The following is a 15,894-nucleotide window of genomic DNA, read 5'->3' on the forward strand; positions in this document are numbered from 1 at the left end:
TAACAGCAATCTAGGTTGCTCAATATATCATTTTAATTGCATGGCGTGATCTTTCACTACAAACTCTGTGTCTTATGATCCACCAGCCACTTGATGAAGGAGCAGTGCTTCCAAACAAACCTGTTGGACTATAACCTGGTGTTGTGAGATTTTCAACTTTTAATGGGGGCAATATAAGTTGGCCTAACAGCAATACCCAATTCATAAGCGAATAAATTATATGACCAATCTGAAGATTTGTCCTTAACAGATTATCCAAGATAATTTTCCAGCTTTATTGGGAAGAACGTATTTGGAGAAAATCAAACTCAACTGGGTTGAAGTAAATCACTTGCCACATTTCTGAGACTGATCTATCACAAATGCTAAAGAAACATGCTGTTGTTTTCAATGGGGATCTGGGAAGCATGAAAAAGATCAAAGGCACCAGCACTTAAAAATGCAAATCAACTTTAATCATTTTTGAGCTTGCTAAATTACAACGGCAAATTTGTCCTAAATCTTGCAAACATTCTCAAGCTGTTGCAATTTACTATGCCAAAACCAAAATTGAAAATGGGAAGAACATTGTAAAAGAGCCTTTATACAAACCAAAAGAGGCTTTCATAAAGTCAGAAGTCCTGACCCATTGCAACTAGCAGGCAATGCATCACTGTATGGAATGGCAGCAGCTGTTTCTCACATTTTACTCAATGGTAAAGAGAAGGCAATAGCTTTTGTGGAAAATCATTAAACAAAGCAGAAATGAACTATGTACAGATAGAGAAAGAAACTCTGGGAATTACTTTGGCATTATACAATTCCACTAATATCTGTATGGCCAGGAATTTACCCAACTAATAGACTGCAGATCAATGACCACAATATTTGGGCCTCAAAGGGATACCTCCTCCAGCAGTGAGCTATATACAGATGGGGGTATCGTTTTGATCAGCTCACACTCATACAATTAAGTATCGACCATCTAACTTGCATGGAAATGCTGATGGGCTCTCTAGATTATCTTTTGGCAAATGAGTTGACTACATAGAGTACTTGTGCAGACACTTTCTACTTTGAACAAGTAGAGTACTCTTTGGTAATTGTAGGACAAGTAGTACATTAGAAAGTTTATATCACAAGAGTTTATGAACCATCTAAAGCAGAATGGAATTCAGCATATCCAGTCAGCTTCTTATCATCTAGCCACAACTGGTTTGGCAGAAAAGCTTTTTCAGACAGTGAAATGCTCCCTAAATGTAACTCAAGAACAAGGATCACTACTGAAAACACAAAGCCAATTGCTGTTAACGTACCAGAACATACTCCAGTTGATGACTTAAAGTTCTCTGACATTATCCATGGTAAAGTGTCAGTTGGACATGGCATTTAATTTATTGAAATCACCCATGTCAAATTTTCCAAAAAAAAAATGTCAATAAGCGTTAGCAAGGAATTATACCACTGATGAAAAGTGGATACCAGTCATCGCTAAAGCATAGACTGATTGGTCTCCTATACAACCAGAGAGATGATACACTATGGAGAAGACATGTATCAACTCTTGGCAACCAGAATAAATGTACCAAAGACAACATGAATTGAAGATCCACAAATAACTGTGCCGATAGAAACAGTATCTACAGAACAGTAACCGGAACATCTGAGGGTAAGGATAACTTGGTGGAGAACACCACGACATTGTGTGAATTTCTGAATATTCAGTCATCTCAGGAAAAGACGATGGATGATATTCCTAGTACACATAAAACACTAAAGGTTAAAGTCAATGAGAAAAGTAAACAGATGCATGGGATGCGACAACACCACACAGGAATCAACATCATTCAGACGACCCATCTTTGGCTGTTCTATATACAATTGTAAATACTGTGAACGTTTTCATTGTAAGACGAGGGATGTGGCGTATTTTTGTAGATATGGTGAACTGTCACTTTGAAAGTCCAATCACATTACATCAGCCATTTTGGGCAGGAAACTAATTTCACTTTGTTGCTTGCAGAGTGATCATCACCTTAACAAAGCTCTGGTTGGTAAACATATTGGCCTCCTGGCCCTTCAAAACACGCAGATTAACCAATTAATGGCAATTACCCCAGATCTGCCTGAACGGCACTTACTTCAAGGTTGTTTGCAAGTTATCCTCACCTTATGCATTTAGTTATCTACATTTAAATTCTGCTCTTGAAGTTACATTAAAAGTTATTTCCTAAAACTTCAAAATTACAAAATCAAAAACCAAAAATTATTCACACCAGGGGCAGCATGGTGGCTCAGTGGTTAGCACTGCTGTGTTACAGCACCAGGGACCTTGGTTCAATTCCAGCCTTGGGTGACTGTGTGGAGTTTGCACATTTTTCCCGTGTCTTCGTGGGTTTCCACCAAGTGCTCTGGTTTCCTTCCACAGTCCAAAGATGTGCAGGTTAGGTCAATTGGCCAAGCTAAAGTGTACAGAGTGTTCAGGGATGTATACGTTAGGTACATTAGTCAGGGGAAATGTATGGTAATGGGTCTGGGTGGGATACTCTTCAGAGGTGCAGTATGGACTTGTTGGGCCGAAGGATCTGTTCCCGCACTGTAGGAATTCTAATTCTAAATCCATAACAACTGTAGTAACATCTTTGCGACAGGCCAATTTCAGCTCCTGATTCAACTTACATCTGACATCCATCCCCCATAACAACTGTAGTGACATCTTTGCGACAGGCCAATTTCAGTTCCTGATTCAACTTACATCTGACATCCAGACGACTGTTTGGGGGCCTGTACATGACTCCCAAGAGGGTCTTTTTACCCTTAGTATTTCGAAGCTCTTATCCCCACAATATCGTATCTGCCAATTTCCAAAAGAGCCTCAAGCTCATCCATCTTCTGTCTAATTCTTTGTGCATTCATGTATAGTATTTTTAATTTGTTACTGCTCTCACCCTTCCCATCAACCCCTATTTCACTCAACTTTACAGCATGATCCCTGTCCAAGTTTTCTGCTCCCGCCGCTCTTTGCTGCGAAAAGACCGTTGGCGTCGAGGTAAGTTCTTTATATAGCAATCACTTACCTTCCCGACTGGCTTTGCGCTCCGCCTGAACTTCCGCCCAGCTCCCGCCACTCTCTGCTGCGAAAATTAAGTGACTGTTGCTTTGAAATCTTCACTGAACTCCAGATTTGATTTTGACTCAGTTAATTGTTTATGTACACAGGTATGCATTGCATTTCTGTTAATGATATAAATGTTCCAACAATTTCTGAAGATCCATTCGCATACATGCTTTTGAAGTTCAGGCATGTGACTAGTCCTTACTCTCATGCTAAGTTTGGTCTTTGGTATCTTCTTCAGGGTGGAATCATTTTTCTTCTTTTTTTCAGCATTTTTCATCAATGTCAAATTCCCTTGTTAGAGCAAAATTATTTGACATATCAGCAAATGTTATGATTTTTATCCTGAAACCACCTTCCCAAATTATTAGTTTGTTTCAAGACTAATTTCTCTTTCGTGATTGCCACGCAAACTATGGCCTGTCTCTGTATGTCTTAATCTCCTGCAAATCCTCACAAAATGGCTAGTATCATCTGCTTGATGCACTGTGCCCACAGTTATAACATACCAGTAATTAAAACGTTTACTTATGAGGTGAAAAATTGACATTTACTACTAAAACAAGTGTAGCATGTTGTGGCTGTAAAGGTTGTTTGGGGGGGTGTGGGGAGTGTGGGTGATGGTGATGACGTATATACAGAGTGTAAGCAAAAACATGAAAGATATGGCCATGGGGCCTTTCCATATGTTGGGCTGACATATATGCTACAACCTGTTACCATCCGCATTTTTCGAAGCCTCTGTAACCACTGCTGAGGTAATCAAATTAATAGGCAGGAATATCTTGATTCACTGACATGTATCAAATATTTTCAACTGATTTCCACCTAGGTGCAAATGAGAATAATGAAACTTACAGATTCATGATTACCTGAATGAAAGATATATCTGCTTTACCTGAATAAATAAGAATAGACTGACTAGAAACTCCAAATAATTACTCAAGAGTAGTGATCACCAAGAGAGAATCTGATTAATAGTCAAAAGCAAATCACATGTAATTTTGTTACAATCAATTATCATTGTTCCAAAACTGACATAATTGCTTTTTTTGCAGTTTTCATTAAACATTTGCTAAGTAAACCAAAATGTTTATCGATAGCAATGAGAAATCCAGCACTGGAAACTTTCAGTTCACATTATTGTAATTCTAATTCTGCAGCTAAAATCAAGGTTCCAAAACTGATGGCCACATCCATGAACAGCAACATTCTTAAAGACATTATTTTTTAAAAGCCTTTATTTCGATTAAACCAAGAAATTTCTTTTTAGAAAGCATATAAGAAACAGGAATGAGTCTTTAAAGCTTATGCTATCAATTAATAAGTTTGTAGACAACATGAAATTGGAACAGTTGTGGAGAGTGAGGAAAGTTGTCAAAGGATACAGCAAGATACAGATCAGTGGAAAGTTGGGCAGAGAGTACGCAGATAGAGGATAATTGGGACAAGGGTGAGGTGATGTATTCTGGGAAGTCAAATGCAAAAGGAAAGTATAGAGTAAATGGCAGGACCCTTAGCAGCATTGATATACAGAGGGATGTTGGTATGCAAGATAGCAACACAAGTTGGTAAAGATGGTATACAGCACGCTTGCCTTCAGTTGGGGCACTGAGTAGAAAGCTTGGCAATTCACATTGCAACCATATAAAACTTTAGATAGACCACATCTGGAGTATTGCATGCAGTTCTGGTTGCCTCACTGTGGGAAACATATGGAGGTTTGGGAAAAGATGCAGAAGAGGTTTACCATGATGTTGTCTGGATTGGATGTAAGGAGAGGTTGGACAAACTTGGATTATTTTCCTTAGAATGTCAGAGGGGGAACCTGAAAGAAGTGTCTTTTCCCCTAGGTGGAAATGTCAAATGTTTAAAGTGAGAGGGAGGATGCGCAAGACAAGGTTTCTTTTTACATAGAGGGTGGTGGGTGCCTGGAATGCACTGCCAGGGAGTGGTAGAAGCAGGTAAGTTTCACAGGCATTTAGACAGACATGAATGGGCAGGGAATAGAGGGATACTGACCATGTGCAGTCAGATGGTATGAGTTTGGAGTGGCCACATGGTTGGCACAGACATGGTGGGCACAAAGAGGAAAATCCTAGGGCAATTTAGCAAATGTAATCTAGAAAATTCCTCTCTAAATCAGCCGTAAACCCCAATTACCTCCACCCCCCCTCCCAAGTAACAGATACTGAAGTTTCTAGCCATACCTAACTTATTTACTAAGGCATCAAATTAACTAAATTTCACAATTTTATGCCACATGGATGCAGTACATCCAACAAACATCTGGCATGGGAGATGTATTATGAAAGACAATTTGCCTCTGGGGCACCACAGTCAAACAATGTTGCTCTCATCCTAGTACTATACACTCAGACTTGGAGTAAATGTTGTTGCCCCGACTCTAATCTGGAGCCAAAGATTATTACCCTTATCCTTGTGGTTTTACCACCACATACCCAGGATTGAAACTGGATCTTTCTTGGTTTACATTAACCAATAAATAAGCTTACTCCTGTGACTTGCTGAATCCTTTCTCTGTGATTTTTAAAAATTCTCTTTCGACCTCATTTACTTTCTATCATGGATTTGTCCATGTAAGAGAGGGAATTATGTTTTCACTGAGCTCTGAGGATCCAGACCAGTATTTCACTTGAGCCATATTATTTTATTTTTCCTACTTCTGGGACATCAGCTTACTGTGAAGGTCTGCAAGAGGACTGCTGCACAAGAAACCATGTGTCTTATTCTTTGAATTACCACTGGCAACAACACCATGATTTACTGATGATATCACAGTTCTATGCTTTTTATTTACATAATCGATAATTCCAAATTGAAATAGTTTTGAAAGAAAAACATGACAAAGAAACAAATTGTACATTAATGTTTATTAGCTGTTCCCCTCTTGACAATGGAATGGATTAGATGAGAGTCTGTACAAACTGCAGCACCAGAAGGGTCAAGTGTACTGAACTGCTTGTAAGCACATTATTCCTATATAAAACATATCATTTCCAAATTACTAGCAAAGGTTGGGTACCAGGCAGTTAATCTAAATGTAGTGTTAAAGTTTGATTTGAGAACATACCCTATCACTGCTAAAATATATTTTCTCAATACAGAAGCCTCTGATTGAGAGCTACATGGAAGATATGACATTTTTTGCAATTCCCACTTGCAAGTGTACATAAAATGTAAAAATTATTTTATTTCAAATTGCTTTTAACATTTTGAAAACATGCACATCACTTTGAGTAACCTCACATCGAATTCATGGGGATGGGTAAGGGGGAAAGAGGAGAACTGGTTTCTTTTGCATTTTAATTCTTGCATTTATTCTCAAAATACTGTTTTACCCCCATCACCACATTTCCCATATGATCCTTATGGTTAAAATGATAACACTAATTCAGGTCTACAAAAAGAAAACATTCATGAAGAGAGATGGTTAAAAAGAAAGAAAATATATGTGCAGCTATTTTAAAGAAACGTATTCCTGGTAAGTTATATAGGATATTTTGTTAAAAGTATGCATAATATAGTTGATCATTTATATCAAAATACATAGTTACTGAGGGTTAATTATTTATATATCTTAAAATCTCAAGTTTACGTCCCATTACAAATAGTCATGATTTAAGTTTCAGTTCTATTCCTTAGCCAAATCCACTTCCTTATTTATACTCGCCCCATTTCCCAGTTCATTCTGATTTGAAAAATCCTATTGAAAATCATGTCAGTTATCTTTTTAAAATAATTCATATTTACCGCTTCTCTTTGCTTCTCCTCTCAATCAAATTCATAAAAGTAGATTCTCTACAAGAGTGAAAGTAAATTATTCTCAAAGTCACTTGAACACATTCTCATCGGCATTCAATATAATCATATTTAGTTATCGTGCATTTGAGTTGGCAAAAGGAAAAACAAAAATAAAAGCATGGTTGTAAAGAACCCTTGTAAAATGAATAAAAATTCCTTTGTATTTTAAAGACTGATATTTTATGACTTTTTCATCAAAAAAAACAGAAATTACCAAACAGGTGCAGAAATGAAAAGTTAAAGACAGTTCAAACAATGGCTTGAGCAAGTAATGCAGGAAGAGAACAAACAGTAAAATTGTTAGGATTTCCACTGCCAAACCATGCTTCAAAAGTTCATCGTGCAAAAATCTGCTTAGAATTATTTAGCTTCCAAACCCAATGCTAAACATGAAGATTACTTTTCCTTTCTTTCAGTTTATTATTAAAAGAAAAATATATATAAAGCTTTTCTGAAAATTGCTGAAGAATTGTTGCCCTTAAACATTAAGGAACTGTACCATAGAATCTCCCTTCAATAGTTAGTCAGGCCTTTCCCTTTCATTTAAAAAAAAACTACGGTGGTAATTTTATCAGGTATCACGTACAAGCAATTTTCACAAACAGGAGATGTGAACGCCCCCAGGTGAAAGACAAATCACTTTTCATGACACACAAAGAGAGAGAGAAAGATCTGTGATCAACAGGAGAGAGTGGATCCTGTAGAAGGGGGCCCAGCCTCATTGCGAGCAATGGATGATGATTATTATGAAGTGACTTCACAGTTTCTCCTTGCTTGGAACCCAGATATAAGGCCCTGATTGATCTTCAATAATCTGCTTCACCTGGTTGTAAATCTCTTCCAGCAAATCTCCCTGTACAATACCTGACCAAAGCAGAAACAACAGTCATTACTTGGAAGTTTGCACCTTTTCCATCTTTTACCTTTTCTTTTGCAATCCTGCCTTTGATAGAAAAAATATATACTGGATATCTGACGTTAAAATAAAATCAGAAAACTCTCGAAGTAGACCAACCAACAACTATAAAGGACACAAAGATTGGTAACTGAATTCTGAAGAGCTCCCATTTCATAAGTTGTCTCTCGTCTTTGTATTGGCTGACTAACTGGCTTTCAATAGTCTCTTTTCTGGTTTTATTTCAAAACACCAGAAGGAAGTGGGAGAGTATATGTTTTGCCTTGAGGATCTAGGATGCCATCTCATTCAAACTTGAGAGATCAAAAATCACCTCTCTCTCAAATGTACGGTTCCATGTGAATTTATGGTTGAAGTAGTTAATCTGAAACTGTACTTTAAGACAGGAACGGGGATATAGATTCAGACGTTTTTATACGAAATATCAGGGAAAATTTCACCTAAGTGACTAACGTACAATAAATAGAGACAAATTATTATAACATGAGCCTTACTAACAAGGATGAAGTAGGCAATTCTTGGTTGACTTTAGTGAAGCTTTCTCAACCTTTCACTTGTAAACCATCCCTCTCTCGTCTGAGTGAGAATAACCAGTGCAATTTTGGGCATTCATTTTAATTTAATTATAGAGACAATTGCCACAGTAGGTAATATGAGACTAACTTGTGAAATGCTCTGTAAATTCCAGTTCAAGTTTTATAGCTCTCTCAAAAGTTTTTCTTGCTTGATCTTCTGTTAATCGCTTATTCATTTCCCTGAAAAGGAAAGCAGAAACATTTATTCTCCGTGTATGAAACAGATATACTCTGTCCAAAAGAAGATCTATTTTTACATAGGGCAGAGAAGAAATACAGAAATGTTACAGTGTTGTAAAGGAGTGCCATGGCAAATCTAGCAGGCCCCAGAATTAAGAAACACTAAATATCAGTGATACACTTTCTTTGACTTAACCGTTTTATTGCCTTCTCAAAGTTATCCCATCAACTGTGCTGTACGATAGTTAAAATCTTAAGCAGAACTTCATTCATATTAAATCCCATCTATCCAAATATAGTCAGCAGATTTAGCAAAGACTGATTTCCCTTAAGCTAAATCAGTGCCATGTGAAACTAACGTTAAAGGCGATAGAACTCAGACTCTGGACTTGATAGTAGCACATAGGAACTTGGAACTGTTTAACACCACCAACAGGAGAACAGTAGCATTGCAAACAAATTTCTGGATCAGTTTTCCTAATTCTATTTATCTTCCCTATCCTGGTGCTGAACAGGAGCAGCATTTTATAAGCCTGCTGTGCAATCTAGGCCTTAGGAGTGTGAACACTTTTGGGCCCAGTCCATCAAAATTATCTGCAGGTATTGCTGAAGCAGACCAACTCTAGCGTGGCTGAACAATGGCAGAAAGGGAGAGTTTAGGGATTATGGGGACACAATTTGAGTCCAGCTTCAGCGTCCTCTGATCTGGAGAAGACAGGCAGAGGATTCTAAAGATCTACTCACTAGATAAAAACAAATTTTAAAATTTGCCTTCTTTTTTGGCCTGCTTCCAGACCCAGGCAGACCCTCCACGTCTACAGTGGAGACAGTTCCTTCACTTGAAATGAGATGCCTCTGGGTAAACATGGCTCAACCAATGGAAAAACGACATGAAGAATGGGGTCTGACCTGCACTCTCTTGGGCATTCCTTCATTATCACCAAGTCAAAATCCTGGAACTTCCTTTTTAAACAGCATTGTGGGTGCACCTACCCAACACGGATTGCAGAGGTTCAGAAGGGGGCCAAGCACCATTTTGTCAAGTGCGAATAGAATGGGTAGCAAATGCAGACCCAGCCAAGGATGTTCACATCCCATGAATGAAGAAAATAATTGCTGCATCAGGCCCATGTGCTGTTTCTGTGGGTCAGCTCAGAAATGTTACAGAAATGCAAAATGCAGATAGTGATCTAATAGAAGTTTAAAAAAAAAACGTGCTCAGCAAGCAAAGTAACTGTGTGATTGTGTTTACATATATGTTCTTGTTCAGCTCACATCAATCCAATCCCTCTCAATGCTGCTGGCCACCAAAGCTTTAGTATGAATGGTACAGAAAACTTACTTTAACAACATTGCAGTCCTTAGAATTTAATGTAAATGAGCCACCAAATTTATTTAACAATAAATAGCTGGCCAGATGCGATTACTTTTTCCAGATTCCAAACAGCAACGTTTTTAATCTTAGGAACACTAGGCACAGATTCAGAATTCAGAAGCTGATCACAAATGGTCCGTCACACTTATTGGATCTCTAGGCCTACAGTGAATTTTGTTTCCTTAAGCGGCAAGTGCTGGAGAATATCATTTCTCAATAAGGTAAATGTCATCCAATTTTAACAGCAAATTGTTGCAACTGCAAAATAGGATCTTTGATGGCACCAGGTGAGATTTTCCTCCACATAGAGGGCATAGAGTCCCAACTTGAACTCTATTACAGACAGTATGCCGGGTTTTTACTTGCTGAAACCAGATTCAGGTGGTACATAAATGAAACATCGTTATTTCTATTAATCGTTTGGTTCAGATTTGAACTAATTTCTGAAAGTGATCAGGCTTTGTGTCACCCAATGCAGCTCAAATAGAATTTAACTGTTGTGTTCAGGGTTAGATGTAATTTGAGTAGTTTGAGAACAATGGTCACAGTTAACAACCTTCATCCTGAACATTGCATGACGGTGCCTTCGGAGATAGAAACAGTTCTAGAGAAAAAACAATGCCTCCAAAAATGAATTCTAAAAACATTGATCTTAAAGGCTGCAGTCTGTACTCACATGATGTTTTCAATTGATTTTGGTTTGACAAAGATAGCAATTGGATGCAGCTGGGCTATTTGAAGCCTCTTAATAGCATTTCCTGACACATCGAGAATACAGTGTTTACCCTGAAGAACAAACAAAGGGAAATATTAGGAAAATGTACCAAAATTATACAAAGGACTTTGATAAGATATTCTGCATTTTGATTAATTTAGCTCAATTGTAAAGAGTTTCTTTGACAACAATAACAGTAATGCACTATTAGTGAGTACACCTTCCTTGTTCATAAATATCATATTCTGCAGTGCATGTGAATGACACATTCTTCAATTAGAGGGCAAGTGTTAAACTGGTTCATTGTAATGATACGCTTTTGGATATCCTTTACCTTTTCTGCTACCTCTCTTACAGACTGCACGCTGGTGCCATACAGGTGGTTGTTGTATTGTCCAGCTTCAATAAATTTGTGATCTTGAATATCCTTTTCCATTTGCTCTCTAGATGTAACAAAATGATAGTCTCGCCCATCAACTTCATAATCACGCTTTGGTCTGGTTGTATCTGGAGAAAGTGAAACACTTCCATCAAGCCATTTATTATTTCATTTTCTCTGCACATTTTTTTTGTGTGGTAATTCACAATCAAATTTCAAAATGCTGCAATGGATATTGAACAGTCAGCATCAGGATCAACACCTCACAGGTGAGGCAAAGTAGGACCTCTATGCAGAATAAAGCTCCCTTCTCATTGCCCAAACCCTTACAAAGAGCCTCAGTGACAGTTTCTATTTTTCATACCAGCCACACTGGAGGTTTAGCATCAAGTATTGAATCATCAAACATTCCTCAACTGATTCATGTCTACTTGTGGTTGAATTGAGACAGTTTAAACATATTTCACTTATTACTTCTATTTACATCAGGAGAAGGCAATGTTTCCAGCAGTCTGGCATTCTTTCAAATCTTGCGTGAAATGGCAATAGCTTGAAGCAATGTATTAACCAGCTTTCTCTGAACTATTAATACTTCAGAATTTATGATTCATGCTTATAATGTTATTAGCTCATATCAATGTGACTGATAGTCAACTGATAGGAATCCTGATGAAGGGCTTTTGCCCGAAATGTCAATTTTCCTGTTCCTCAGATGCTGCCTGAACTGCTGTGCCTATCCAGCACTAAACTCTCGACTCTAATCTCCAGCATCTATAGTACTCACTTTCGCCTCAATGTGACTGATACTTGACTGTGTCCTGAAATGGTCAAGCAAGCCACACATTGCAACAACCTAGACTGCAGCAGTTTAAAAAGGTAACCCGGCATTACTTCATTCTGTGGGAAGCCAGTAATGAGTGATATTGTTAGCTGAACTAGTGACAGCAGTAAGGTTAAAAGAGACAATGAAAACATTTATTTGAAAAAACACGGACTTCAAATTGAAGTTGGCAGAGCCATTGTACAGTTTCTGAATGGAAAGGTACAGCAGTGATGTGGAGAGTAATTGAGGCACTGGAGCACATTTTCATGCTCAAGACCTTTATTTCACAATGCAGACTGATTGATTCAGTGACTCCAGCTGCTGAGAGCGAATGTAGATATTAACATTTAAAGATTAGAGCATACTGAGGAAATTAATGGTCATTTGTCAGCCAGATGGTTGGAATGTGAAGTAATGATCACTAAGCAGTGGGATGGGGAATTTTAGTTCGATTGCATCTTGGCTTCTAATAATCAAATACATCAATTTAAAGGAATTACATTGATAAAGTGGTCTCACAAGCTGACATTTGAAAGGAGAGGTTAAAATGAAAATGTTGATACATTCTGCTTAATTTCCCCATTATCCTAAAACTTTTAAAAGAGATATTCAAAACTGTCACCAGAGCCTCATTCAATATCTTGCTATATCAAATATTCCAAAGCATCCAATTGTTCAATAGATGTAATCTAGGAGCAGATGCCTGTACAGAGTTTTGTCTCACCTCAGAGAGATGACCTGCACATGACAATAAGTAGATAACAGTTTGACAGTGACAAGCGAGTTTGAGTGAAGATACTTTTCCTTATAGTAGCCACTTCGTTGAAAACTCTCCAACCTCTGGTTATATCTTATGTAATTTAAGTGACAACAATAATGCACGTACGTGGAACACAAGATCCAAATTTGTCTGGAAACTCCGAGATCAGATCATCATTAATTCGATCTTTCATGGGCCCCAGAATTATAACAGGACGAGAGTAACGGACTATATGACAAAAACGGAAACACAGTTAGATGAAGTAAACACATTGAAATATTGAATATATTCCTGCAGCAGTAAAATCTAGCATGTGCCATCAGCCTTGAGCTATATGTTTTGGCAGCAGTTACAACCATTCCTTTCTTTTGTAGTAGTCATTAAGGTTACGCTTGTTTCCAACAACTATTTGAACATTTCTTATGCACCACTAGACGTATAAAACTATGAAAATTATCTGGCTAATCTAAAATTGACATTAAGTCTACAACCCTTCACCGACTGGGAGAGAGATTTCAAAAACCAACTTCCCAGAAGATTGTCCATTAAAACATACTTTTTGGTCCCAGCAAACTTGTCCTCAAATATTAAATTTCCATAAATTGAAAGTACTAAGATAGCAAAGTGCTTCAAAGCACTCCAGAAGAGGAGGAAAAACAAACAATGAGCAGAAATTTGGAGAACAGTTAGAGAAGATGGTGAACAATGAGAGTAAAGATGGACATTTTTGTAAATTAAAGAGATAAGGTAATCTAGATCTTTGTAAAACAAGGTTGTTCCAACAGGATACCAGGCAAATTAAGTTGTTTGCTTTAGCTACAGAATTTGGACAGCCACAGGAACCTATCATGTTTTCAGTTGCTTTTCTGCTTGTTTGAGGATCTTGAGGGAGTGCAGAAGAGATTTTACAGAATGAATTCAGGGATGAGAGTGTCAGCCACAAAGTTAGGTTGGCGAAGACGAGGTTGTTTTCCTTGGAGCAAAAGAAATTGAGGGAAGATTTGACAGGAGTGTGCAGGATTACACCAGGTTTCAATAAGGTAGACATAGCAAAGCCATTCCCAACAGTTGATCATAGAAGGACATAGATTTAAGATCTTGGGCAAGAGATGCAGGGGAGGTGGAAGTACACAGTATGTGCGGAGTTGACAACTATGGGATTAAGTGCAATTGTGATTAGGGTGAGAAGTGTCCAGTGAGAAAACAACAGATTTGTTTTGGTCTTCCCAATGTTGAGGAAACCTTTGATCTGTTATGACTAGATGTTGGATGAGTACTATTTGTGGAATCAAGGGTGTTGGGGGAGAAACTGATCCTATGCTTATAAATGATAATTAAGGCAAAGGCTATTAAGGGCCTACAGGTCAGATTTTTCTGCACATGAAAGGAGACTAAAAGTAATGGAGACGTTATTGCACCAAATTACTGGCTTTGTTGACCATGGTAAGATGGAATTATGTGTACTACGAGGGGAATGGAAATAGGGCTCAGGGAGCGAAGTGATGAAGGAGAATGAAATAATACTAAGACCCACAGAGAAAACAGCAAAAGAATAAGTTCTGCAGTTAGAAACCTATACAAGGTATTACTAGGGACTTCAACTAGGTGGTCTCAATGCTGGGATGGAAGTCAAACAGAAGGGATTTGAACATAGAGTGATTCATTGTCTTTTAATTTAAAGAAAGGATGAAAGGAAAGGAGCTTTTTTCCTATCTAGCTGATGAAAGATTACTCACGCATGAACTGCTCTTGTATTTGATGAAAGTGTGCAAGAGGCTAAAAAGTGACAGGGAAGAAACTGTGGTTTCAACTTGAAGAGATTGTGTTCAAATGCAAACACTTGCTCTTCAGAAAATATAACCACCACACTATTTGCCAGTATGGTATGCATAAAAGATTTGTATTATGATATTTGATATGACTATCAAGGAGCAAGAGCAGATGGCAAATCTTCACTGAAAGGAAGAAAGAAAATTGGACAAAAATCATCTTGGATTAATCTTTTACTTTTCAAAGATGACCACAGAATAGTATTTATACAAACTCACATAGGGTCTTTGCATTTACGTCCAGAGCATTAAGGACATGGTGTGTGAAAAGTGGAGACATTAGATGTAAAGAAAACAATACTTGTCCAAAAACTATACAGATTGGTTAGAAGAGGAAGAGACAAAAGTTACCTCATGTTAATTTACTGTTACTCCCTTTAGTCAGTTTCTACTTACCCTCCTGCTGGCCAACAGGTTCATAGGAGAGAACATAGTCTTCTTGACCACCTATCCCAAAAAAAGACTGTATTAAAGGCAACTTTTAAACATTAAAATAATATAACAGAATATTGTTTACGTGGCAATGTGACAGGAGGATTGGAACTTTACACTCATTCAGTAAGACAATGCATGATGTTATTACAAAAATTTGATATTTTATTCAGTTTAAAAAGCAAACTTTTTCAGACCAGTTATACTGTTGAAGTTCTTTTATATGACCAATTATTTAATTGACATTATTACATACTACTTTAGGTTCCTGGTTGTTTAATTAAAACATTCATCTGGAAAGGTTTCATCATATCAGTTTTCGGAAGGACAATGTAAACTGTGCTTCTGTCTTGCATGCCAGATTACATTGTTAAAAGATTTGTACATGCAAATATATTTTTAAAAATTATGCAGAATAAGGGAAAGACATGATCTATGAATGAATACCAGTTCAGACTTAATTTGAACTCTGGTTTATATAAGATTGCAAATCTTAAGACTTTGCAATTATAGGGCAGTGGTGGTGAACTCTGTCTAATCTTGAGAAAGCAATAAATGATAATTAATCCTAAAATATCTAGCATTCTGATTCAGACTCCTAGGTCTAGCTTTCTTGATACTGACATTAAATAAAATGATTGAAAGTATAGAACATTTTGATATGCTAACAAAGTCCAATACAAAGGATGTAACATTGCAACGACTAAGGAGACTAGTGATTTCTAGCGAAACGACTTCTCTGTTCTTTATTAGTGTGAACTTGTCCAGATTGAACAACTTGGATCTTTGCTGTTATGTTCAAATAAAATGTGGACATTAATATTATATAAGATATGTAATTAAAAATCAGGATAATTAACAGAAATGGTAGGGAGAATAATGGGGATTAAACTTGGCACCTGCTATACATAAAGATGATGCTACAGTCCTGATTGTTTAAATGCCCATTTTTTTCCTGAATGATTTCAATCTTTTCATACCATTTTAACAC

The 15,894-nt window shown here is 37.3% G+C and overlaps 1 protein-coding gene across 29 annotated transcripts in view; it reads right to left on the reverse strand.

Annotated features, from left to right (window-relative positions):
* Positions 1-5,969: 5,969 nt before the first annotated feature.
* The window catches only part of dlg1b (discs large MAGUK scaffold protein 1b), a 471,082-nt gene continuing 461,157 nt past the window's right edge, over positions 5,970-15,894 (reverse strand). For 28 of the 29 annotated variants that reach the window (XM_043702491.1, XM_043702499.1, XM_043702490.1 and 25 more), the window contains 6 exons: positions 14,868-14,918; positions 12,769-12,870; positions 11,015-11,187; positions 10,642-10,751; positions 8,499-8,590; positions 5,970-7,783 (listed from right to left, as the gene is read on the reverse strand). In XM_043702491.1, the coding sequence (XP_043558426.1) occupies positions 7,677-7,783; positions 8,499-8,590; positions 10,642-10,751; positions 11,015-11,187; positions 12,769-12,870; positions 14,868-14,918 (635 nt within the window). In that variant the 3' untranslated portion in view covers positions 5,970-7,676. Of the gene's footprint in view, positions 7,784-8,498; positions 8,591-10,641; positions 10,752-11,014; positions 11,188-12,592; positions 12,733-12,768; positions 12,871-14,867; positions 14,919-15,894 lie in introns of those variants that run through there. The other variant, XM_043702494.1, reaches the window with a different exon arrangement.

The sequence above is a fragment of the Chiloscyllium plagiosum genome, chromosome 13 (assembly GCF_004010195.1).
Source record: "Chiloscyllium plagiosum isolate BGI_BamShark_2017 chromosome 13, ASM401019v2, whole genome shotgun sequence".
Taxonomy (NCBI): domain Eukaryota; kingdom Metazoa; phylum Chordata; class Chondrichthyes; order Orectolobiformes; family Hemiscylliidae; genus Chiloscyllium; species Chiloscyllium plagiosum.